At 41.5% G+C, this 24,655-nt stretch overlaps 1 protein-coding gene across 11 annotated transcripts in view; it reads left to right on the top strand.

Annotated features, from left to right (window-relative positions):
• Positions 1-24,655, top strand: part of DIP2C (disco interacting protein 2 homolog C) — a 460,741-nt gene that overhangs the window by 338,828 nt on the left and 97,258 nt on the right. For all 11 annotated transcript variants that reach the window (XM_034760039.1, XM_034760043.1, XM_034760042.1 and 8 more), the window contains 2 exons: positions 6,187-6,278; positions 10,975-11,085. In XM_034760039.1, coding sequence (XP_034615930.1) covers positions 6,187-6,278; positions 10,975-11,085 — 203 coding nt within the window. The remainder of the gene's footprint in view (positions 1-6,186; positions 6,279-10,974; positions 11,086-24,655) is intronic.

Raw genomic sequence — 24,655 nt, 5'->3', positions numbered from 1 at the left:
GCTCCCCCATCCACCCAACCCCCATGCATGCAGACCTCCTGCCCCCAGAAGAGTCTCATCCCCTGAATCTGCAGCCCTAGACCCCTTCCCAAGTCCCATCCTCCACACCTGCACACCCCCCCTCCCCAGAACCCGGATCCCCACCCCTGCACCCAGACTGTTCCCCACTGAGCCCCCTGCACTCGTACCTCCACCCCAACAATCCGTCCTCCCCCCTGCACCTGGATCACCCAGATGAGCTCCCCCGCACCTGGACCCCCACCTCACCAAGCCCCACTCCCACAGCACCTGGATCCCCTGCTGAGTTCCGCACACCAAGATCTCCCCTCCCTCACGCTAAACCTCAACCAACTTCACCTGGACCCACCTCCTTGGAGAATTTAATTTCCCCTACACCCAGAACCCCCCAACAAGCCCCTGTGCATCCAGATCCCCCTGCACCCAGACCTCCCTCTGAGCTGTCCACACCCAGATTGCTCCACGCAGAACCCTCTTTTCACACCTGGATTCCCCAACATTAAGCCCCCACACACATTAAGGACCCCCCGGGATTTCTGGGGCAGGGCCGGTCCTTGTGCTGTGTCAGGGTTGTGTGTAGCCTCACTGCCAAGCCCGTGTCTTGGGGGCAAGCTGGGGGGCAGGGGAAAGAATGCAGGGTGATCCCCCACCTTTGTGCAACCAGTAGCTAGTGCTCCCCACTGCTATGCTGGAGCCTCCACATTTATATATTGACAAAATTTGCAGAATTTTGCAAAATTTTAAAATATTGTGTGCAGAAATATTTTGGGGCGCAGAATTCCCTCAGAAGTATAAGTTTGAGAGGCAACTGCTGTTACAGTGGCAAAGATAACTACTGTATCATCATGCAATTAAAAAGGGCTTAAGTGAGGACCTCTGTAGATAAGAATTCACCTATGCCATATAGAAAACTATCACTTCCTTAGTCTAAGAAATTATGTTTCTTTCATATGTAGTCTGAAATTGCTTTTACCTTCCCTCTCACCCCATTTATTACACTGCAAGCTCTCATCCAATCCACTGCATCCCTTAGATCTTCACTCACCATTACCTTGCAAGTTTCTCTCTTCCATTTATTGTGCAGCATTATTTTCCCCTACACGTACTATATAATACTAGCTTGGTTTTTTTTCCAGGTTTTTTCTCATGTGTCCGCCCTTATTTCTAATATAATTTGCATAATTGCTCAGTTCTCAATGTTCTTCACACTTCCCAACTTAATAGTGTATGTTTAATGTACTGCTTGCCCTTTTTTCCATATTGTTAAAGACTTTGTCCCTATTTATTAAATGGAATTTCTTTACTTAAAAAGTACCTTATGCCTTTGGGATCTTAGTTAGGAAAAGAACCTCTTACCTGGGTTGTTACTACACAGTCCTTGTATAGGCATAAGTAAAACCACAGAATTGGCTATAAATGGAAAATACCTGGAATGTAAGAGAATGATAAGATTTGTAGGGTTCTAAAGGAGTTTGATTTGAAAATTTTAATATGTGCTTTGGGGACAAAAGACAATTCCTTGTTCATGCCAGGTTTCATCAAGCAGTCAAAACCCATATTTTACGTGTGATGTTGTTGGAATGAATTAATATGCTTAATATTGGTGCTTTCATCTAAAATAGGAAAAAAAATGTTAACATGGTATAAAAACCATACAATACATATACTGCAGTCATTTCTCTTTGCAGTATAAGGATCATTCCAAGAATTATTTATTGGAATAGGTGGAGGCAAAAATGAAAACATTGAAAATAAATTTGGGATTAGCAAGGGTACGTCCTAAGTACAACAAAACCAGTACAAAATAATTTATAGGTGGAGCTGAATGCACCATATATTTAGGCTGCCTAACACTTTCATTATAAAAGATTTTTTGCAACCCAGTTTTTTCAGAAGCTCTAACTTCATTGTTTGTTTGCGGTAGGCCTCTGAGAAGAGAAAGCCTTCCAAATAGAAAAGTGCTGTTCTTTGTCTTTTTAGGTTTTGCTCTGAGAAACTTTTGAAAATTGCCTTTTCCCTTTTGTCACTTGCACTGCTCAGGAAAATTATAGCAACATGCCAAAATAACTGAATACGTGAACATTTTAAGTCGGGCCCACACTGCTGCCAATGCACAAACTGCACGCACTGTGCTGGAAATGCCTGAAGCAGCCAGAACAGGGGCTGATGGGAAAGAGCCAGGCCAAGCTGCCCCAAACACCCTGGACCAGCACCTGGTCCCAGCAACCCAGACCCTCTCTCCCAGGGGTCATGGCCAGGAGCTCCCCACTTCCAGGGATGAGAGAGATAACTGGGGCTGGTCTCCTTCCCCAGACCCAAAAACTAGTACCAGCAGTGCATCACTTTCAATGAGATAACTACCTTCTCCTGCTCCCAGCTAATGTATCTTGCTCAAGCAGCAGAAGCCTGGGCTATGGTGGTGAAGTTTCAGGATTTAAACCATTATGATGCATGGATTTGAGCATTGTTACAGTTGTATGTAGCAAAATTTTGGTTTTACCTTTTTTTCTCCCATAAAAAACCTAGGAAATTGCATGCACAAAAAAATTTAAAAAAAACAAACAAACACGATTTAGGCTGAAAGTCAAGCACTCAAAGGTAAAATAATTCCAGATGGAACAGTTGTAACCATTCATTCTGCCCTCTTGTGCACCTGCACTATCATATAATCTTTATTATATGATCATATGCTGTGTTTTCCACAAGCCCCTGACTTGCTCAGTGCACAGGATGAACGTAAAATAGGTCTGTTTGTGGAGAAATAACAGAACAACTGACATTTCTTGGCAAATTAAGAAAATGTTTGCTCTTACCATTTAGCTGCTCAAGTCATGAACTCACCTCAGATTAACAAATATTTAATTTCTAGTTAACTTACAAGAAATGTCATATTGTGATACTGAAAAAATGTCTGGCAAAATTATTTGCAGTTAACTTTGGCAGTCTCAGAATTGCTGTACGTGGAGATTGGTAAGAAACCACTGGTTTGCTTTTGCTGAGTTAGTGCTGTGTGGTTATGAGAAGCATACTGTTCCTAATAAGGAAACTGATTGTGGTTTGTTTTGTCTATAAGTACTTCTCTCTGCCAGCTTTTCTTTTATAACCTTCTTTACATTCAATACAAATGTACATATACATTAGAAATTGGGAAGGGAGGGAGAAAAGCCCAAAGGATTTACCTCAGAACCACGTCAAGTAAGTGCGTGTGTAATTTTGTCAACTCATCCCTTTTATATGATATTTAAGACCTTGTGACTTCCTTTACCTTAGGAATGTTTTGCTCACTCAGATGTGCCTGAGTATCAACTCACTCAGGGCTTGTTAAATTTCAGTTGGGTGAGAGGTGTTGATAGGGCCCCCTGCATTTGGCATGAATGTATTCTGAGATGAGAAAAGATCTATTAAAAGTGTAGCTGAATTCTGTTGCCACTGGTGCTTGGGTAGCTGTTACGTTACTCAACCAAAAGTCCAACACCACTGAAAAAATTGCTGTTAGTAAATAACCTCACACTGAAATAAATCTTTGTCACACCTTTACATGCTGCCGCTAGAAAGTGAGAGGAAGTGTTCCTCTTTATCTTAACCAGGCTGTTCATGTATATGTTTGCAAATTGTGAGTTGACTCCAGAGATGTTGCCATCGTACCACACACTTGAAAATACTTCGTGTGCGGGGGGGAACAATCTGGTAGTTCACATATGTTTGGAGAACATGTTAGGGAGAACTGGTTTCACACCATGGAGACTTCTAGAATTTGAAAGTCTGGCAAAAGTGCTCAGGCCCAGATTCCAAGCTAGTGAAGAAAGTGGCTAAAGAGAAGATAATTCTTCATTTTCAGAAGACTAAAACTTCTTTAGTAGGTGCTTAAAAACGTGTTGGAAACAAGTTGGTCACTGATGGATTGGAGAAGCTAATTTCCCATCAACCCACAGATTTAAGAGAGCTAAAGACAGTATTTTGCAGTGACAAGAAGTCATCAAAGCAGTTTCCTTAGACATTCCAGTCCTTGTTTTACCACCAAAAACACTAGACTTAGAGATGAATGGCTCTTTAAAACCAATCTCTTCAACTAATAGATTCTTCTGATCCCAAATAACCAGCCACACCCTCAGGTCAATATATAACTTAGATCTTACCCAAAAATCACGCTGATGCCAATCCTTTAGTATCTAAAATCTAAAGGTTTATTCATAAAGAGAAAGAAAGAAAGGTGAGCGTTAAAATTGGTTAAAGGAATCAAATACATACAGTAAAGTACGTCTGGATGGGCATAAACACAAACTTAAGACTCGTGGTGGAATTAATGCTTTGTGGACTGAATAAATGTCTGAGAGTGCAGAGTCCCCTTAACTCTCATTAGCATCAAGCAAGGGATAAAAAAATATTCAGTCTTTGTGTTTGTCAAGTTAGGAAGTGTTTTGTGTAAAGATGGTTCTTTCTTGCAATTCTGAACTTTTTGCCTTTTCCTTCTCTGGCGTTCTCTAACTGCACAACTTGTTTCATTAGGTTTATGACCATTTAAGCCCCTAATATTTGGCACCTTTTAGAAATCAAAGCTGTTGGTTACCTATTTTCCTCTTCACTCCTTTTAAGGTTTGATCGTGTTTGCTTGTCAGATTTAATTCTGAAACAGGTATTGACCATTGTAAATAGATCTGAGTGGAATACCTTGAGGATAAAGGCTCACTTTAACATAAAAGTGGCTAGCTGGAAACTAGTTCTATTGTTGTGACAATTTCTAGTATTTAAGGAAAAATCTTGTAGGCACACAATGGCTTGTCTATACAGTGGGGTAATGCGCCTCACTAGGGTGTGATTTCTTGTGCATTAACGTGTTGTGCATTAATTGGTCTGTGTAGACCCTGCTGGTATGCTGTAATATAGCACAAGAGAACCTTTCATGTGTACCAGCAGTGTCTACATGGACCAATTAATGCGAAATATATTAGTGCACTTTAGAAATCACACCCTGTTAGTAAACTACATGAGACAAGCCCTAATATACCTGCTCAGTTCCCAGTGGAGCAGAAATTGGGATTTTTAAAAAGTTGAAGATAATCTCTTCTTTAAATATTAATTTTATTGTGATGGTGCCTAAAGGCCAACTGGGAAGAAGGCCCTATTATGCTAGGCATTGTATAAACCATAAGTAATATAAAGTCCCCGTTCTGAAGAGCATACATAGTCTAACTAGACAAGACAGACGAAGAGTGGGGGAAAGGGATACAATATGCAAACCATCAATGTTTGTTTATAAATGTCATGTTACTGTCATAAGTTGTTTTTAAAAAATTCTTTGGGTGGGGTCTTGATTGTGAGGGATTTAGTTAATGGAAAGGCAAAGGGAGGGGGGAAATAGGGAGGGGAGAGGGAAGGAGGCTGAGCACAAAGGGCAGGTGCAGTTGAAGCTGACGTGAAGACACTGTGGGAGCATTGGCACAACAGCTAGTTAGGAAAGGGGAAAGACTGTAAAATAATAAAAACCATAAAAAGCAGCCTGATGACATCATCCGTGTCTAGGGGTCCTTGCTGCTTCTGTGCCAGCTCCTGCTGGCGAGGGAGTTTCTTTGGCCTGGGGAGGGATTGGCATCTTCCTGGAATTGTTTTTTGCACCCTCAGCCCATGTGGCTTTGGGTTGGGTTATGTGCCACATGGGTCCTAGTCATGCCTTTGGAGGGAGGTGGAGGGGACCACCCCGGCATAGTTCTGTCAGGGTGGGAGTTCTGCTTTCTGTGTCGGCCCTACATCAATTGATGATAATACAGCCATCTGTTTCTGCCTGGGCTGAATGATATCCCAGCCACTTAAAACAGTTGAGTGCTGCAGGCAGTAGACTAGAACCCAGAGTTCAGGTCCTGGCAGGTATAGGAAAAGGAACTGAAGGGAAAATTAATTTTAAATATAAAGAGAGCTTGAGATTTTCCTTTTTTATTATAATGCTTCATATGATACATAAATGTTCAAATAAACATCTGTGTTTAAATGTATCCACGATATTCCCTTTGGGTTCAGTAGGAGATTCATGTATGCACTCAGTAGCAAAGTCTGACCCTAAATGTTCCCGCTATTTTGTCCTTTTGGTCTAGAGGTGCATTTTTTCTTTATCATTTTACAAGTAAACTTTAAAGCATAATTTTAAAGTTAATTTTACAAATTATTTATTACTAGGCAAACTTTGGACCAGAAGTATGAAGGTTGCTTACAATATACTGCATAAATTAGGCACAAAACAAGAACCAATGGTGCGTCCTGGAGACAGGGTAAGTATCTCAATGGTTTATTAACAGATATTAAATACACTCTGACAAGATGTGATTGGGGATTTGGAGTGCATATAGATAAGTGATTAAAATCAAATGTGGAGAAAATCTGTTGCTTTTTATCAATAGAAGGGCTGGCCATTTGTGTGGTGGTTTATATAATCTTCTGCTTTAGTACTCATTGAGTAGTAACTTGAGTTTATTGCAAAATCAGCAATAAGCTTTCCCATGAAAAATATTTTTTATTTTTTGATAAAAGAAAGAACAACTGGTCTTGTTAGCAAAGATTTCTGCATACAAAGAGCATGGAGGATAATAGACCAGGCTGTCAAGTTGGTAAAACTTATTTAATATAATGACCTTGTGGCTCCTGAGTTGGTGGAAGCAAAAGAGGCATTGCTTAAAATGAGACGAAAATGTGAGCATCCTTTGGCAGAACTGGACACACCATAATTCTTAGACCATGGTAAGTGGGAGCTTGCTTACTGAGGCAACAATCAGAGTTTTGAAGGTGGGACTGGGATCAAGAAATTCCATGATCTAATGCTGCCACTGCCTTATTTGGCATAGAATTGGACAAGTCAATTAACCTCTTCTGCCCGGGTACAACTGAGAAGCTGCCAAGACTTGTGTCAGCAAGTCAATGCATATAAACAACCCTGTGCAAACATCCCTATCCCCAACCTCTACCCAAATGTCAAGTTGTTCAACTGGTTGGGGCAGAAACTAAACTGAATACCCATTCTAGCTGAGCATGCTCAATGCTTGATGATTAGCTAAGCTGACCTGTCCGTGTCAATTAGATGATCCTCCAGTGTTGTCTTTGAGGTTGGGAAGAGAGCAGAGAGGGCTTCCATATTTTGACATTCAGTGTCAAACATTGTGGTTCCCTTCTGTCTCTGTCCTCTGTAAATGGAAGATAGTAATATCAGCCCTACTTCCTCACAGAGTTTTGAAGACTAATTCTTCTATGAAGATGTAAAGTTTGGAAGTCCTTTCCTTTCTGATGTACTAAATAACTTCACTCATTCAAGTCTATCCTCAAAAAAAAAAAAACATTATCCATAAAGCCTTCCAGAACTTACCCTGAGGTAATTTTGCAGAGGTATGTCTACACAGCAGCTAGACACTTACGACTGGTCCGTGCTAGCTGACTCGGGCTCACGGGGCTTGGGCTGTGGGGTTGTTTCATTGCTATGTAGACTTCTGGGCTTGGGCTGGAGCCTGTGCTCTGGGATCCTGCAAGGTGGCCTAGCAATGAAATAGGACAGGCCAGCCAGGGGTGTCTAGCGGCTGTGTAGAAATACCCTCAGGAGCCTAAAATGCACAGCTTTGCCCCCTTGTACAGTATGCAAGAAATGTATAGTTGTATGCAGTATGTTCCTTAGGGCGACTATTTAACCTCTGTAAAATGAGCAGAGTTAATGTTTCCCAAATAAAAGAATTTTCAAAAATATTTCCTAAATTTCTTTTAAAAATAAAACATAAAGAATCAAACTAAAGAGTCTTTTAAAACAGATGTTTAAACAAAATCTCTTTCTACAGTGGCACTTAGCCAATACCAATGTACCGAATCTTTTCTTTCTCTTTGATTTACAACAGAGTCTAAGCAACAGTAAGACAAACAAATTGTTGATTCTCATTAAATTTACTTGCACAAAGAATCCTGTGAAAGGAGGAATGTTCAGATACACTGTATCTGTATAGCTTATATTAACTGTCTCTTTGTAGTAAATTACTGCACAGTGAGCCCTAAGATTTCCTAACCTTAAAAAGGATTTGTTGGTGATTCAGACCTAAAGCTGAAACTCTAGCAAGATTAAGACAAGTAAAGTCTTCCCTTCATTTGAATCAGTTGAAGTTCTTATTCTAAAATAACACTCTGTAGATTCCAGTGAAGCTACATGTTTATAACTGAGTGGTGAAAGCATATACTTTGCATTGTATAATATCTTGCCCAACATCTTTTATAATTTAAAGTAATTTCAAATTGAAGATGAGATGCTCCTGTACTCCTCATGTTCTGAGCAGATATTCTGTTAACTTTCCCCATTGCAGTGCCAGAAAAGATTTTTTTAACTTCTTTGAAAATAGGAGTTCACATCATATGACAGTAGATGAGTGTTTTATAGCACTAAATTAAATACAGGTGGACATTTGCAGTCTTTTCTAAATGAAAGTGAAAATGTTTCCTTATGGTCAGGATATGGAATACTCTGAAGTGCCTTTTCTCTTCCTTAAAGTCTGACCTCATGCTACTCGTACCCAGTGTCTGTGTTGAACAAAAATGAAGCATGGTCCTATGAAATATCTACTATCTATACACATTTCCCTCTGGTTAGATACACTTCCGTATGTTTTGTTTTCCTCCTTTTTAATTTTTACAGGTTTGTTAGTGATTAGTGTCTGAGATATTAAAAAGCACCTAAGGCACTTAAGTGCCCAGTACACCCCTAACTCCCTTAAGTGCCTTTAAAAATGCTAGCCAGAATCTACTCTGACATATTTGCTAGCTGTCCCAGCTGACCTACTGACCTACTCCCAGAGACTGGGCACCACTTTACTGAAATAAAACATCATTAAACCCTACATCTAGACTACTTAACAAAAAAGAGTTGCATCTGTCTTCCACTCCTTCATGAGAAGGCTGTCTCTTTAGATCGTGAGTTTTTTAGGACAGGGGCTATTTTATAGGTTTTAAAGGAGCCTATCAAAATACTTTGTCCAAAATGTAAGCTTTGTGATCTCCGATGCGAACCTGAAAGTTTCGCTGCTGAGTGTGAAGCAGCTGAGATGAGAATCAGCACCTCCAAATCAGAGGTCATGGTCCTCTCCCAGAAGAAAGTTGACTTCTCTCTCGAGGTGAGGGGGAGCACCTGCCATTAGTGGAAGAGTTCAAGTATTTAGGGGTCTTGTTCACAAGTGATGGGAAGCGGGAGCAGAAATCTACTGGCGGATTGGGGCAGCGGAAGCAGTGATGCAGGCACTGTACCGATCCATGGTGGTGAAGCAGGAGCTAGTTGTCGGACAAAGCTATCGGTTTACAGATCGCTCTACGTCCCCATCTTCACCTATGGTCATGAACTTTGTGTAATGACTGAAAGGATGAGATTGTGGGTACAAGCGGCGGAAATGAGGTTTCTCTGCAGGGTGGCCGGGCTTACTCTCCGAGACAGGGTGAGGAGTTGGGAGAGCCACTACTCCTCCGGATCGAGAGGAGCCAGTTGAGGTGGTTCAGACACCTGATAAAGATGTCCCCTCGGAGGCTTCTTTTGGAACTCTACCGGGCACGTCCCACTGGGTGGAGGCCCCGAGGCCAACCCAGTACATGCTGGAGGGATTATATCTCCTGGCTGGCCTGGGAACTCTGGGAATCCCCCAGGAGGAGCTGGAACCTCTTGCGGAGGAAAAGGAGATCTGGTCCTCCCTACTCTCCATGGTGCTGCTGCTGCTGCAACCCTCACCAGGAAAAGCGACATAAAGGAAGAAGAAGAAGAAAGTGTAAGCTATATGTCAACTGTTTTTTCAAAACACAAGAGCAATGGAAATGTATCAAGTAATTTCCCCCCCAAAGTTATTACTGCAATGTTCATCTTGCATTGAGCAAGAACTTCGAAAAGAAATTGGCTAGTCTGTTTGTTAGTTGTTTAAACTGGGAAAAATAAAACGGGGGAAGAATATAAATAATAAAGTTAATTAGTAGAAAAATATTTCTGTCCAAAATAAACTAAGAAAAGGTGATGTTTGCAATATGCTAGGTTAATGAAACTTGTTTCTTAAATTATAAGAGTAATTGTTCCTTCTAGTATAAAGTAGCCTCAAAACAAACTTTAATTCTTCTGTTAACAGACATTTTGTGCACATGAAAGTGAACATCAAATTTCAGTGTATCTATAATCTTGCTTTAATTGTTTTAGATGCCCTGAACTTGTTTTTTAAAAGTCACCCATTGTCCTGGCACAAAAATAAACAAGTCACATGGTAGATAAGATTCTCTAAAGTTCTCTTGTTCCAGTAAGCCTTGGCCTAAACTTGCTTAGTTTGTGGAATTTGAGTAGGGTAGAAACTTCAGGATGCTACCTTTATTGTAGTATTTATTGTTCCTGTATTGGCCTAATAGACCATAGGCAAAATCTCTTCTTCAAACTTGCAGGAGGCTCTAGTTGTTGCCGGCAGACAAAACATAAGGTTGGGAATAGTTGGCACAATGGTACGATATGTTCGGTTACTCTGGATGGACATAAACCCATTTCTGTTTTCAGTAGCCTAATTTAATTTTTTTTGGATGTAAAACTTTCTATTTAAAATTACATTAATCATATTTGCTCCAAAGTTGAACCTCAATCAAGTCATTGGTAAACCAAAGCTCAGATGAAACTTGCTAGCCATTTAAAATGCAGCGTGTATGTAAGTACAAGTGCCTAAGTGGAAATGCTCACAAAAAGGAATGTATATAAAAGAGAACAAACTCCTTCTCACTCGTGATTCAGTTCTTAAATGTTCAATAGTTGTACCTGTATATAAGAGGGGGAAAGTTTAGGTGGAACACAGTAAAGTGCATTATATCAGAGCTGTTTTTAAATATTAATAGCTTTTCAAAAGGAATGTGGAAGCTGTTTTTAATGTACAGTACACTGAAATCCGTAATAGATTTTTGACAATGTAAATTTTTAACTTGTGTCTCTCTCTGTTTCAGGTAGCACTCGTATTTCCTAACAATGATCCTGCTGCTTTTATGGTAGCATTTTATGGCTGCCTACTGGCGGAAGTTGTCCCTGTCCCTATTGAAGTGCCACTTACCAGAAAGGTAAGGACTACAGTTCTCCTCCACAGTGCATTTTGAAAATTTTATGTCAGAATGAATCACCACTGAGCACAGCTTTGTGTAAATTTTTTTTGTGTTGAGTGGTTCTGCAAATAAGGACAGAAAGGATAATACTGTACTTATAGGTTATGTATAGCTTCTCCGTTTTAATAAAGTAGTATCTCAAGCTATCATTTTTGGATACTTCTAATAGCAAAAAATATTGGCCTTGTCTACACTAGGAAAAATTTGCACAAAGTTAGTGTCACAGGGTAGCTGGTCTCTGTGGAGTGACTGAGCCCATCTCCCCTGGACTGGAGCAGGTGAACCTCACCCAGCTAATTAAAGAGGGCTGGGATACACCTGAGCCTATAAAGGGCTGGTAGTAAGCAGCTGGGAAGAGGAAGGACTGAGACAGGCTGATCCCTGGAAGCAAAGCCACACTGGAGTGGAGCTAACTCCTATGAAGGGTCCCTGGAGCAAGGGGGCCAAGTGCTCCAGGAAGCAACCCTGCGGTTGCAGCTCCAAGAGGGGAGGCGAGCTGACACAGGGGAGGAAGTTCCAAGCAACTGGAGCACCAGAGACCCCTGGGAGGGCTGGCCCTGAAACCTGTGGGCCAGGTATTGAAGACTGTGCTCTATTTATTTGTTAACTTTTGTTATAAAAATAAACCTCCTTGACTGATACTGGGCATGGCAGCACATGATTGGAGCTGGGGAGCTGTGGTAGCCCCCAGTGACAATTAGTTCCACCAATGTTAGCAAGCCTGGAAGCCCTAATATATCTGCCATGATTTCTTTAGGCACTGTGTTAGCTAACCAGGTTTTAGAGCAGGTCTAATCAACACAGTACTTAAAGTTTTGGTGTCAGCCATTGTCTTATCCATGCTGATGGATTTGAACCAGTCTCAACAATTGTGCTACATTTCACTTGTGTAGACCAAGTCTTAAAGCATTTGTTCTTGATCAACTCTCACTGTTGCTAACACTAAAAATGTATCATATGATGTTGGTTCTATTAAATTGGTTGTCGTGTTCCTAGTGCACAGGTATTACTATCTTAGCAAAAAGGCATAGAACAGAATGGACACGAAGACTGAACTGTCCTTTCCCTGCCTGAAGTGGTGCCGGCATCTTGGGGACTCAAGGCACCATTGGTGGGTAGAGTAGGAAAGCTTATGCTAGGACCACTCAGGGTGTATATTTGTTGAAGCCATCTATCATCAGGGCTGTCCATATGGAAAGGTTCACCAGTTCCTTTAAACAACAAAGCAGACCAAGCTAAATAGATCTTTCAAAAGAGGGAATGTAATTTCCATTAACAGAAGGAAATGTTTTAGCTATCTTGTCCACTTTCTCCTATACCTTTAATGATAGGCAGGGCTGGTAGCACCACCTATTAAGGTTGCCTGACACTTCCTATTATAATACATTGTTTTCAATTGCTTATGTCTTTGCCAAACTTTAACTCTTTTGGTTGAAATTTTCCAGGTGGGGTGACTGGTTTTTCAAGCTGAATTGGTTTGGAAAATTTCAGCCAAAACTATTCAGTCACTTCCAGGAGTGAGGCTAGGGAAAAATACTTGTAAAATAAACCTTTGAGACTTTTCTTTGAAATGCTCTAGTGCCTCAATGCTTTGGAGCAGAGACGTGAAATTTGGTGGGGGGGAGTGGGAGGTGGCCTTTGTCAGGGATGTGCCTTTTGCCATCCCTGTAAAAATCTGCCCAAATTCGGCCAAGTTCTGTATGTTCCCTAAAAAAAAAATCACAGTTCACATATGTTCAGTAGAGACTTGCTAGAATTAACCGCTAAAATCTCTGAAGATTCTATCAGCGCTGAGCATGTTCAACCCTCTCACAGCTCCTGACGCTCTCCGGACTGTAGATGCACCATCCCCACAGAGTGACTGAACATGCTCCAGCCCAGGGCAATGGGGGTCCCAACAGGACTTGCTCCACAATGGCTGTTCCTAACTTCTCAGGATGGGACCAGGCCTTGGAACTGAGAGCAGGGAGCCAGTATCTCCCTTGCTGTCAATTACCTCTGCCCCCTCAGCTGGCACCCATGCAGTGTAGAGAAGGAAGCCATCTAATACGAATGCAGAGGGGACAAAAGCTGGAGGGGGGAGGAGGGAAAGGACTATATTATGACAAAGAGTCTGGTAAAATTGTTACTGGCAGGTGGGGAGGGAAATTATGACTGAGAGCAGGACAGAGAGAAATGGGCATTGGGTGTGGAGTGGGAGAGATTGGGTCTAGGACAGCAAGCCTGGAGGAGAGTAGAACTGGCTGACAAGGAGACTGGGATGAGGAGCCTAAGGAATCAAGAGTGGGACTGGGATGAAGAGCCAGTTGTAAGAAAAAGACGGGACGAGAACAAATAAGAGGATGGGGCAAAAGGAGTCAGCCTTCAGGAAAATGGACATAAGAATCTGTGTCCACTATGCATAGTCTCAATCATCCAACAAGGAAGGAAGGAAAAAGCAGCCTGCCCAAAATGAAGGGTTGGGCTTTCTGATATAAGAGAATCCCATCAACCAGCAGAGGTAAGATTTATTTTAAATAAATCAGTGCTCTGGGGTGCTGTATTTGAGTAATAGTAACAGCATATAATTTCCAAACTAAATGGATTTTGGCTTCTAGTGCATTGCCTGCTCAAACCCTACATATACTTATCCCAATGAACAATGGCAGATCTAGAACAAACAGCCGGCGGGTACACGGAGATTTCAATTCTTTCTAGATCTAACCAGTAGCAAAAGGGAATCAAGGAAAAATCCTAAACTTTTGAGAACAATCTCAAAGACCTTAAGAACTAAAAAGGGAGCAGAAGCTACTTCCCAAACCAGTTTTGAAAGTAGGAGATTACCAATGGGGCAGATTATGTCTCAGCAATCTACCTGTATTTGCAAACAGGTCAAATTCGTAAATCCTGAACAGCTATAAAAGACTAACTGAAAATTATTTTTGGAAGTTTACTTTGTTATGGAGCATGGGAAGAAATGTGAAATCTGGGCTCTAGGAGGGGAAATAGCATAGTCTGCCATTTCTTAAATTTGAAAACCAAAAAAGCAAGACAAAGTTGGTGCATAAGGGACCCGGACTCCATGAAGAACTGCAGAAGAGTGCTCTACATCAGGTGCAGATGTGGGGCTTGGAGAGGTGAAGGAAGTTGCAGAATTAGTTAGTGTTGGGCTGGGGACACAGAATTAATTAGCATTTATGTTTCTTTGCGGGGGAGCTGGAAGCTTCTGTGTCATCAGGCAACACAATGCAAATGTATATATTTCTATGCAAATTTAAAGTCTACTGGGTTCCTGTCTCAAGATGTTGGCAGGTATGTAGATTGCCTACAGATGTTTTCTGGTACTTGGCACATTTATCAATGTAACTGGTACTAACTGCAGGTGAGAGGAAAGATGACTCATTTCAGCCTGAAGACAGTATTCAGACTTTTTCAGGAACTAAGAAAACTGTAGGGGCGGGCTTACTTGTGAGGTTTATAAATCCACCTCCAGATTGAAGGGGTGGATTGAGACAATTTCACTGCCTCTAAAAGTACACCTCATCTGTGATTACCCTTGATAGCCCAGTCTTATCTGGAGCTCATAAAAAGTGCTTCTGAAGAACAGTTTTTGCTTTTGGAATGTGTGCTGCGTCACATGTATTATTTCAGAAGAAAGCTCAGGTGTTTTCTGCAAGTGCATTTAGCATTAAACTTTCCCAAGTTATGATTATGGGAAAGTGTTAACTGAGAAAAAACAAACAGATTCACATATGCGTCAGCTATTTCTGCAACTACGTGCACCTGGGTACATAAGGTTTATTGCCCAGGGTAAGAGCTTTTTGTTCCTATATTCACAGCATGCCATGTGAAGAGAGGACAAATTTCACAGAATGAAATTAGACTCATAGACTCATAGACTTTAAGGTCAGAAGGGACTATTATGATCATCTAGTCTGACCTCCTGCACAATGCAGACCACAGAATCTCACCCACCCACGCCTGTAACAAACCCCTAACCTATGCCTGAGTTATTGAAGTCCTCAAATCGTGGTTTAAAGACCTCAAGGTGCAGAGAATCCTCCAGCAAGTGACCCGTGCCCCACGCTGCAGAGGAAGGCGAAAAACCTCCAGGGCCTCTGCCAATCTGCCCTGGAGGAAAATTCCTTCCCGACCCCAAATATGGCGATCAGTTAAACCCTGAGCATGTGGGCAAGACTCACCAGCCAGCACCCAGGAAAGAATTCTGGTAGTAACTCAGATCCCACCCCATCTAACATCCCATCACAGGCCATTGGGCATATTTACCTGCTAATAATCAAAGATCAATTAATTGCCAAAATTAGGCTATCCCATCTACCATCCCCTCCATAAACTTATCAAGCTTAATCTTGAAGCCAGATATGTCTTTTTCCCCCACTACTCCCCTTGGAAGGCTGTTCCAGAACTTCACTCCTCTAATGGTTAGAAACCTTCATCTAATTTCAAGTCTAAACTTCCTCATGTCCAGTTTATATCCATTTGTTCTTGTGTCCACATTGGTACTAAGCTTAAATAATTCCTCTCCCTCCCTGATATTTATCCCTCTGATATATTTATAAATTAAAGCAGTTCCCCCACTCCCTGCTCTCTTTACATATGAGTATCAGAAAGTGGAGAGGACCAATTTTATGTCTTCCTTTAAAGGAGGATTCCCCCATCCTGTTAATTGACAGATCAGAATAAAAGGTTGAAAATACAAAGGTATTAAATTACATACACTGCTTTCAGGAGGTGAGGTGCGAGGCAACCAGTACTTTGAAAGTCAGAAATCCTTGGTCAAGTAACAGTGCAGTTTTCTACTTCTTGTGAACAAAACCAACCAACCCAGACAAGTTCAGTGGTAGGAAAATATTCTATCTACACATAACAAAGGGATATATACCTATTTACCAATGCTTGAAAAATTACAAATAAGGGCATTTGGAGATAGAGACACTTTTCTGAAGAACAGAATAGATAACACATGAGTAAGGCTAGGATTTAGTCACAAGTATTTTTAGTAAAAGTCACGGACAATAACCAAAAAGTCACGGCCAGTGACCTGACCGTGACTTTTACTAAAAATACCCCGAACTAAATCTTAGGCAGGGGTGGCCTGGGGTGCCGCTTCTGCTCCCAGACCGCTGCTCCGGGGCAGTGCCAGTTGCCTGGGGCCGCCAGAGCAGCAGCGGTGTGGCTGACCCCAGGGCTGCCCCAGCTGCTCGGGCGACCCTTGGGTCAGACGCATCAGTCGCTGCAGTTGTGGAAGTCACAGAGGTCCCAGAAAGTCACGGAATCCGTGACTTCCATGACCTCCTTGAAAGACTTGCAGCCTTACATATGAGTATCTCATACAAAAAAATAATAGATTGGTGTTTGCCCTCTACATAGGGATAATTCTTGTCCATGGCACCTACAGGCAGTTAGTGGAAGGGAAAATAAGATGAAAAGCTTCTAACTAAAACTTGTCTGTTTAGTTCATTGTCACACTAAACTCACAGCCCCAGACTATTGCTCCTGCGTGGAGTTTTTGTTGTTTTTGTTCTACTTTAAGGGATCCTGCATTTCCAGTTTCCTAATCATGGATTCTTTTACTCCAAGTTTAAAAGGAATATTTGAAAAGAAAGTTTAAAAAGAATACAGAATATTTCAGAGATTACTACGGCTAAAGGCAAGCTAATGGCTGCTGGGAATTTCAGTCCATTGCATCCTAGAGGGTCATTTGATCGACAGCTGTCACAAGACACTAAGCCATCTTACAAATGATTCTGGGTATCCTGGAAATACAAGGCAGGATAGAATAAGTGGGGGAGGAGTAGGAAGGGATGGGTATTTGCCTAACATTTAACCACAAAAGATTTCTAGCAAAATTTATTATACAACAATAATCATGCTGCGAAGAGCAGGAAATTCTCAGCAAGAACAAATTTGTTGCCAGACAAAACCATAAATACTAATTTAATACATACATGCTGTACAGTATTGTGTGTAGATTAACACAGTTGCCAGACCCATCCTACTGGCCCGTAGTTCACTTACAGCGTAGCTGCTGTTTTTAGTTGGTTCACATCTTCCTTTGAACATGTAGACTACAAAATGCACACTGCCAGTGTTAACTGAAGCATGCACAGAAGAGATCAAATAATGAGGAAGCATAAAAGAACAGCTTAGGCTATTGTATGATGACACATATATGACACATCCTTCAGCTGGTGCCAGAAGCAAAGCCGCTACCATGTGACCAAGTAGAGGTTTTCCTTCTGGGACTGCTCACAAAGCATGATTTTTATCTCATTGCTTCCACCCTAGTTCCTGCACTATATAAACAAAGGTAGAAATATCTGCAGTCATACATGCTCTGAGAATGTGCAGTATCATTTATTAGGTAGAGATCATTCAGTCCAATTTTTTAGAAAGTTATACCCCACCCCCCTCAATTACTGTTGTAGTAATTCAATATTTCTGAAGAAACACACACACACACACACACACACACACACACACACACACACACACACACACAAAAGCGGCTCAGACAAATTAAGGTAAGGAATTATTTTGACATGGTCTATTTACTTGGACAAATAGATTTTACAGTCTATAGAGAAGAATGTGTCAGTAGACATCTTAAAATAAATCCAATTCAGTAGATTTATGTTTTATTATTAACACTTAACCATGACTCTTGGCAGGGAGCAATATAATAGGACATTTTTCCCCTGGAAGTTATGTTGATCAAATATGTTTCTTCCTCTACCATGAAAGTAAATTTTACTATGGGAATTTGCTGAAGGCTCTTACAATTTAAATAATCTAGTTGTCCTGTTTATATTAGCACACGTAAAATCTCAATTTCATGTACCAAAATGCCAAACAATGCACCAAGTTATACATTTTATGTCACACGTCTTAATGTAATCCTGTTTGGTATTAAACCAGTGCAAATTAATATATTGTGCTTCCACAGAAGCCATTATAAAAATATATTTTCAAAACTCAAGGCCCTTATCTTTTCCTCTGAAGTACAGTTTTACAAATAAAAGTGATCCACAAATTTGTTTGTGAAAATAAATAAGTCAGAATGAGGTCCAAGTCATCTTTCCTTAAGTCTCACTGTAAAAATAATGGAGCAGCCATAAGCCCCCATCTTTTTCTACATAATAGTCTCTCTCTCTCTCTCTCTCTCTCACACACACACACACACACACACACACACACACACACACACACACACAAAATCATTTGCATATTCCTTCCAGAGCCTGGAATGGACTCCAACTTTCCTATGTCTCAATCACCATGATTGGACACAAACTCTTGCACAAGGAGAGTGAAGTTTATTTTTATATAGAAATATTAATCCCAAATCACTTCACAAACTACATATTTACCGTACCGAGATGCAGCCACATCCGTGGTGCCACAAAGCCATGAGACCTCCTTATCAATTTCTTCCTAGTGATGGCCAAAGTGCCCGTCTATAACACCAGGGAGAGAACGTTGGCCGACGGGGTGCTCTGTGATTATGGGGCCTATTTCCGTTACTCTCTCCATTCACGTCTCTGGGCAGAGTTCCTCTGGCCCACATCCGCTGGCTTCCTTGACAGCTCTGAGGAGCAGTGGGTGCTGTCCGGGATTCTCTGCTCGGTGTCCCCTTCAGGTTCCCTACTTTTGACCCTTTGACCTGCACACCTGTCCCTGTTTTTTTTCTTTTGTTGTCCCCCATATTTATTTGAGTCCCTGGCTCAGTGGCTCCTCCCCTTAGGCTGGGGGGAGGAGCTTTTATTCATGATCAGGCTTGCTCCCACCCACTTCCCAGAACCTAACAGGACCTGTGGGATCTCTCATCCAGAGTACTGGCATGCAATCCAGCAGCAAGAGGAGGACCATTTATCTACAGACACTGGTGAAAGCCTACTTATGAAAGGCTTTAGTGAACCTTTAATAAGCTCCTGGAGCAGCAGAACTTATGGTTTGTTTCATCCAAAAGATTGATACTCTAGGACCACACAAGTACAGTCACACACTCATCTGCAAAAACCTAATTTTATGTACCTCAACAGAGTAAAAGGCTGAGCTGTGCATTCAAAGAATGAAAGCAGTGACCCCAAAGTACTTCAGACCTGATATTTGGATACCTAAGCCATTCTCTTCACTTCACACCCGTATTTACTGCCATTCTAAATTGTAACTGGTGGAGGTTTCCCTGTTAGACCAGTGTTATTAGCAAGCCCTCCCTGTCTCTGCGATGCAGACTGCATCCGTTCAGTTTGTAGCTGGTCTCCATTGGAATCCTGAGGCTTCTTCCAGCTGCCCAGATACTGTGGCATGCTCACTGCTCTGCCGATGAAGCAGGTTAACATAAACTAATTAAATAGCTGGAGAAAGCTCAAGTCACATCTGACAAAAGTAGTGTTTGGTTCTATAACCCTTTTGCAGGGCAGTAGAGTGATTTGATTTGTTAAGGAATTTTGATGTTACTATCAGACAGAAAATCTTCATGGTTTCTCTTTTCAATAACCTTTCAATTGTCAACTTACGGAGACTAAACTGTCTTATAAATACTCAGAAGAAATGTTGACTAATAGTAGCCAGAAGCCAGAAAGATCAATGTTCTTAAACCCATGGATGTTTGTTACTCCGTCTGGAGGCCGTCCACATCACACCAACATTACACTGTCAACTTCAACTAGATTAAAAACTCACAAGTTTTATCTGAGGCACTCAACACTATGGTGTCACAGTGCGGATGTGTGAAGTGTAGCAAAAAAGCTATCTTGTGCTTACATCCCAAGGGCTGCATGCAAAACTGCAGTGTGTCAGTTGCCTGCCACAACTCATGCTCAGCAGTCCTGTGGGGTTTGCCCATATTGCAGCTATCAGTGCAAGCTTTCAGCAATATTGTGGGCATTACATACAATTGCCCCTTCTGGCCAGCAGGGGCTGCTGTGGCACTGACTTTTGGAGTGGTAAATGGCTGCTCTGCTCCCCTGCTAGTTCCAGACCAGCATGAAACTCCCATGGGGAGGAGGAGGGTGCTAGTGGCTTGTAGGGAGGTGGAGGGACAAGACTGGAAGAGGACAAAATAGAGGAGTTTAATAGGGAGTGGGGTAGATGGAGCTGGGCTGCTCAAGTTTCTTCCACAGGCTTCAACTCACTTCCCCCACCAATTGTTCCAGAAGTGCCCAATTTCCTCCTGTACCCTCAGTACACCCTCACCCTGCCTCTGATAGGCTCCTGTCTCTCCCAGGCCTGCTGTCATTGCTCTGGGGTACAACAGAGGGGAAAGCTGTTGACCGTCAGTAAAATTGTCACACGTGGATCTGCTCAAACTTGACAGTGCTGTGGGACTGTGTTTCTGAATGTGTCCAAGTACGTTTGACACCTGTGAAGCTTCACAACAGTCTTCACTCACAAAAATTTGAAGGAGCAGTATGTTCTGGAGTGACTCCGATTTTGTCAAAGTGTTGAAATAAGATTGTGTGAATAACTAGACTGATCCGTGTTTTTTGGAAACACAGGGGTCATGTTATGGTGGTACCGTATGATCTGCACTCCATGATCTGTACTGGATTCTAGTTGGTTTCTGGGTGAAATTCAGTGTTTTAATTTTGGTCTGTAAAATCCTAAAAATGGGACCTAGCTATTTGAGAATTTCTTTGTTCAGTACTATAATAGTTGAGATAATTTGAAGTGCCTTAGTGTTTAGGCCCCAATTTACCGAACAATTCCTATTGAGCAAATCAGTTAAGCATGTGTTTTTCGGAGTTGAGGCCTTAACTGAGAGGTGTTGCTGGTATAGTGTCTTCTGTGAAAGGTCCTCTACTCTGGCACTCACTTCATTCCTTTGTCTAGCCCATCAAAGCCATTCTGTTGGCTCTCAGGGCATGTAGCAAATCTTGTCTCTTTGCTCAAGCTTTTGAGGAGAGGTGAGCGAAAGGAGCACTCTTGCTGTTTAATTTCTGAATGGTAGTTGTAATGAGGCACAGTTCGGTAGCTTTTTTTTTTTTTTTTTTTTTTTTTAACTGGTACATACACCTAGAGCAATATAGGCACAATTAAAAAAAAAAGAATCAGAATTAAATACTATATCTTCCAGCAGTCTGTCTGGGTTTTGTCCCCATTCACTAGTTCACCTAAACTATAGTGGTTACTTGTAAACCACAAGCGTAAGGGGTTTTATGACAATTAGATTTGAATGGCCGCCATTGAGCTTTTGAACTAGCAAATGCTGAAGGAAGCACAGTAGACTACTGGAATGAGTTGTAGACTTGGAATAAAAGAAGAGAGCCTTTGCTAATTTTGAAGTGTCCCTAGCTCATAAGGGCAGACTGTATTTGAATGGCAGTTGGCCTCCAGGAGAGCAAGATAGAACGAGGGATGAGACAACGTTGACTCATGTCAGTGTTTTGATTGTAGAATTTCAGTGCAAGAATGTCTCTAAAGTGATGATTTGTAATCCATAAACTTGTGTAAATCAGTAACCAATCTTTATGATGAATTGGAGGATTTGTGCAATGCTAGTGCTGTTGTTTTTTTTTTTTTTAATGAAATTGTGGACCACCATTCAAATTCATTGGGAGATACTGAAGGAAAGAAATTAGTGGCCTCTCTTTTATGCTCAGTAGGACAGTAACCTCTGTCTTAGAATGACTGGCTGGTCTCCGGCATGTTTGTACAAGATTCAGCAAGGATAGCCATGCAATTAATTTGTCAGCTCTACAAAACTCTATCTGTTTTGGGACCTCCTGGGTAGAACTGAGTGAATTGTTGATTTTTTTTTTTTTCAGTTCAGTTACCGAAAGCAAAGACTCAAATTATTTAAAAAAAAAAAAAAATCAATGTTTCAAACAGAAACTGAATTTTTTTCAGTATTTCTCACCAAAATGAAAAATCAAAAAAATTTCATTTGCATCGACAAAAACATTTTGAATGTCACTTTGAAATGAAATGAAATTATTTGTTTCAATAAACAAAATGCCAAACTGATTCGTTTTGAAAATGTCAAAACTAACTTTTCCTTCCCTCCCCCACTTTTTTTTTCAATTTGGCCAAGTTGGCAAATAGTTTCAGCCTCCCCAAAAGTGCTTTATTTTTTCTTTTTCTTTTTCCCAGCAAATTTACCATTTGACCAGACATTTTCACCCAGCTCTGCTGCTGCGGTTACTGACAGAGCTGTGTGAGAGGAGCAGCACTTCTCCCAGAAACTGATACTACGTGATTCTCTTATTGTCATCTCTTTGTATTTTTAAAAGGGACACTTCCCTTGTCTGGATTTTCATAGAAGCAGAAGTAAATATGAGAGGTCAATGCTGAAGAATCTTCTTGCAAAAGAATGTTTTAAATTTTGCCAAGCTTAAACTAAATCTCTGACAACTGCAGTGAACAAAAATGAATGTGACAACTTCTGAATATCTGAACTGAATGAGTTATATAATTCTGTTTATTATGGATCAGTTTATTGTCCCACAATATTTACTCAAATGTGAGCATATGCTAGTTCAGATAATCATGTTGTATAAAAAGATCATTCTCTGGAGGTACAGAATCAAGCTAATGCAGACAAATGAGAAGTAGTGGGATGTATCTGTTCTTTTTGGTTTTTTCCTTTATATACTTTTTCCCTTTATTCACTAGTTATAATTAAGTGATATTCTTAATATGAGGAGAGGGGGGTGAAGTACACAAAGACCTGATGCTATTAATATAATAGTGAATTCAAAGCAAAAGTTTAGACAGAAGAAAAGACCAGTTCTGAATTTTGCAGTTTAGGTCAAATTATAATTTTTCATGTAATTTTATTTTGTCAAATGAGTATAAATAAAATTATCACAACTAGTGAATAAAGGGAGCTGTGGGGGACTGTGCCTGCGGACAGTCAACGTAAACAAAATGTCTCACGGCACACTAGTGGATTACCTTGATGGGCCAAAGGTTGCCGACCCTTGGGCTAAGTGAACCGAGAAGTGTTATTTTGTTCTGATAAAGGGATTTGAGGGGTTCTATTTCCATCCAGCACGAAATTCACTGGTGAACGAAAGGGCCCAACAGCACAGATTCAAGTCCACCCCAAAAGACAGAGACTCCAAGTGGTTGGACCTTCTTGGCAGACAGATCTATACCTCATCATCTTTACAGATGAGGATCTTGAATCAACAAGCTTTGCTGTCCAAGCATAATTTCCTCAACTAATCAGCCATGTCCAAGTTTCTGGACTAGTTTCCTGAGGCCTCACATGAGGAGTTTTGGGTGTTTGCTGTGGACACTTTGACCAGGGTAATGGCCTGTGCAGTTACTATGAAGAGGGCTACAAACCTTCGGGATTGCATCGGATTTCCAGCAACCCATTGAGGACTTTCCCTTTGACGGCTGGACCTTGTTCTTGGAAGACTCACACTTCGCTCTCCTTTAAGGACTCCAGGACTACCTTAAGGTCCTTGGGAGTATACATGCCATCCATGCAGAGACACCGCTATGGAGCTCAGCAGCAGCAGTATTCCCCACAGCACTCTTATGCATAACTCTTTCTCCCACCTCCGCAAAGCCACATGACTACCCCAGAAAGAGGGATAGATCTCACACTAGGAAGCAGTTGGGCTCAGGGCTCAGCCAGTCCACGCATCCTCCCTGGGTACCTGCTAAGTGCCCATTTTGACTTCTTGATCCAGAGCACTGTTCCAATCGTTGCTCTGTCCTTCCCTCTCCCTCTCCCATCCCTTTGGGGACAGGCTGGCCTGTTTTTACAATGCTTGAGGCTCGATTATCTTCAACAGCTAAACCCTACACACTGTCAAATCAGGCTAAGCCATCCAGTTCCTCTCCAGGCACCCTCCCCATCCCCTCTCCCTATCCCTCTTCAGGGACCCCTCTCATGATACACAGCTCATCAAGTAGGTTAGCTCTCTGCTGGTGTTGGGAACAGTAGAGGAAGTCCCACCAGGACTCTGGGGCTATGATTTCTTCTATTCCCAGTACTTCCTGGTACTAAACCCCCAGGATGGGATGAGACCCATATTTGACCTTCATGGCCTCAACAAATTTATCAAATAAATGAGGTTCTGCATAGTCACTCTATGGACTATCCTTCCCTGCTGTCTCAGGATGACTGGTTTGCTGTTCTGGACTTCAGGACACCTATTTTCATGTGGTGATTCTACTGAGCCACAGGAAGTTTCTTCATTTTGTTGTGGGAGAATACCATTTTCAGTATATGGTTTGCCCATTTGGTCCCTATTCCACCTCTCGAGTTTTCACCAAAAGCATGGCTGTGGTGATGGCATATCTCAGGAGGGAGGGTATTCACATCTTCTCATATCTCAATGTCTGGATGCTGAAGGGTGGATCCAGAGAGGAGGTTCTTGCACACGTCAACACCACACTGCATTTGCTTGACTGTCTAGGACTCATTTAAACACTGGATGGTCTATCTTGGCTTTCACTCAAAAAATCAAGTTCATTGGGGCCCTGTTAGATTCCACCGGATCAAGAGCATTCCTGATGAATGACTGTTTCCAGGCAATTCAACAGCTCTGCCTCAGTCTGGAGTCTC

This window comes from Trachemys scripta, chromosome 2, assembly GCF_013100865.1.
Source record: "Trachemys scripta elegans isolate TJP31775 chromosome 2, CAS_Tse_1.0, whole genome shotgun sequence".
NCBI lineage: Eukaryota > Metazoa > Chordata > Testudines > Emydidae > Trachemys > Trachemys scripta.
This window is presented reverse-complemented; position numbering and strand designations above follow the sequence as displayed.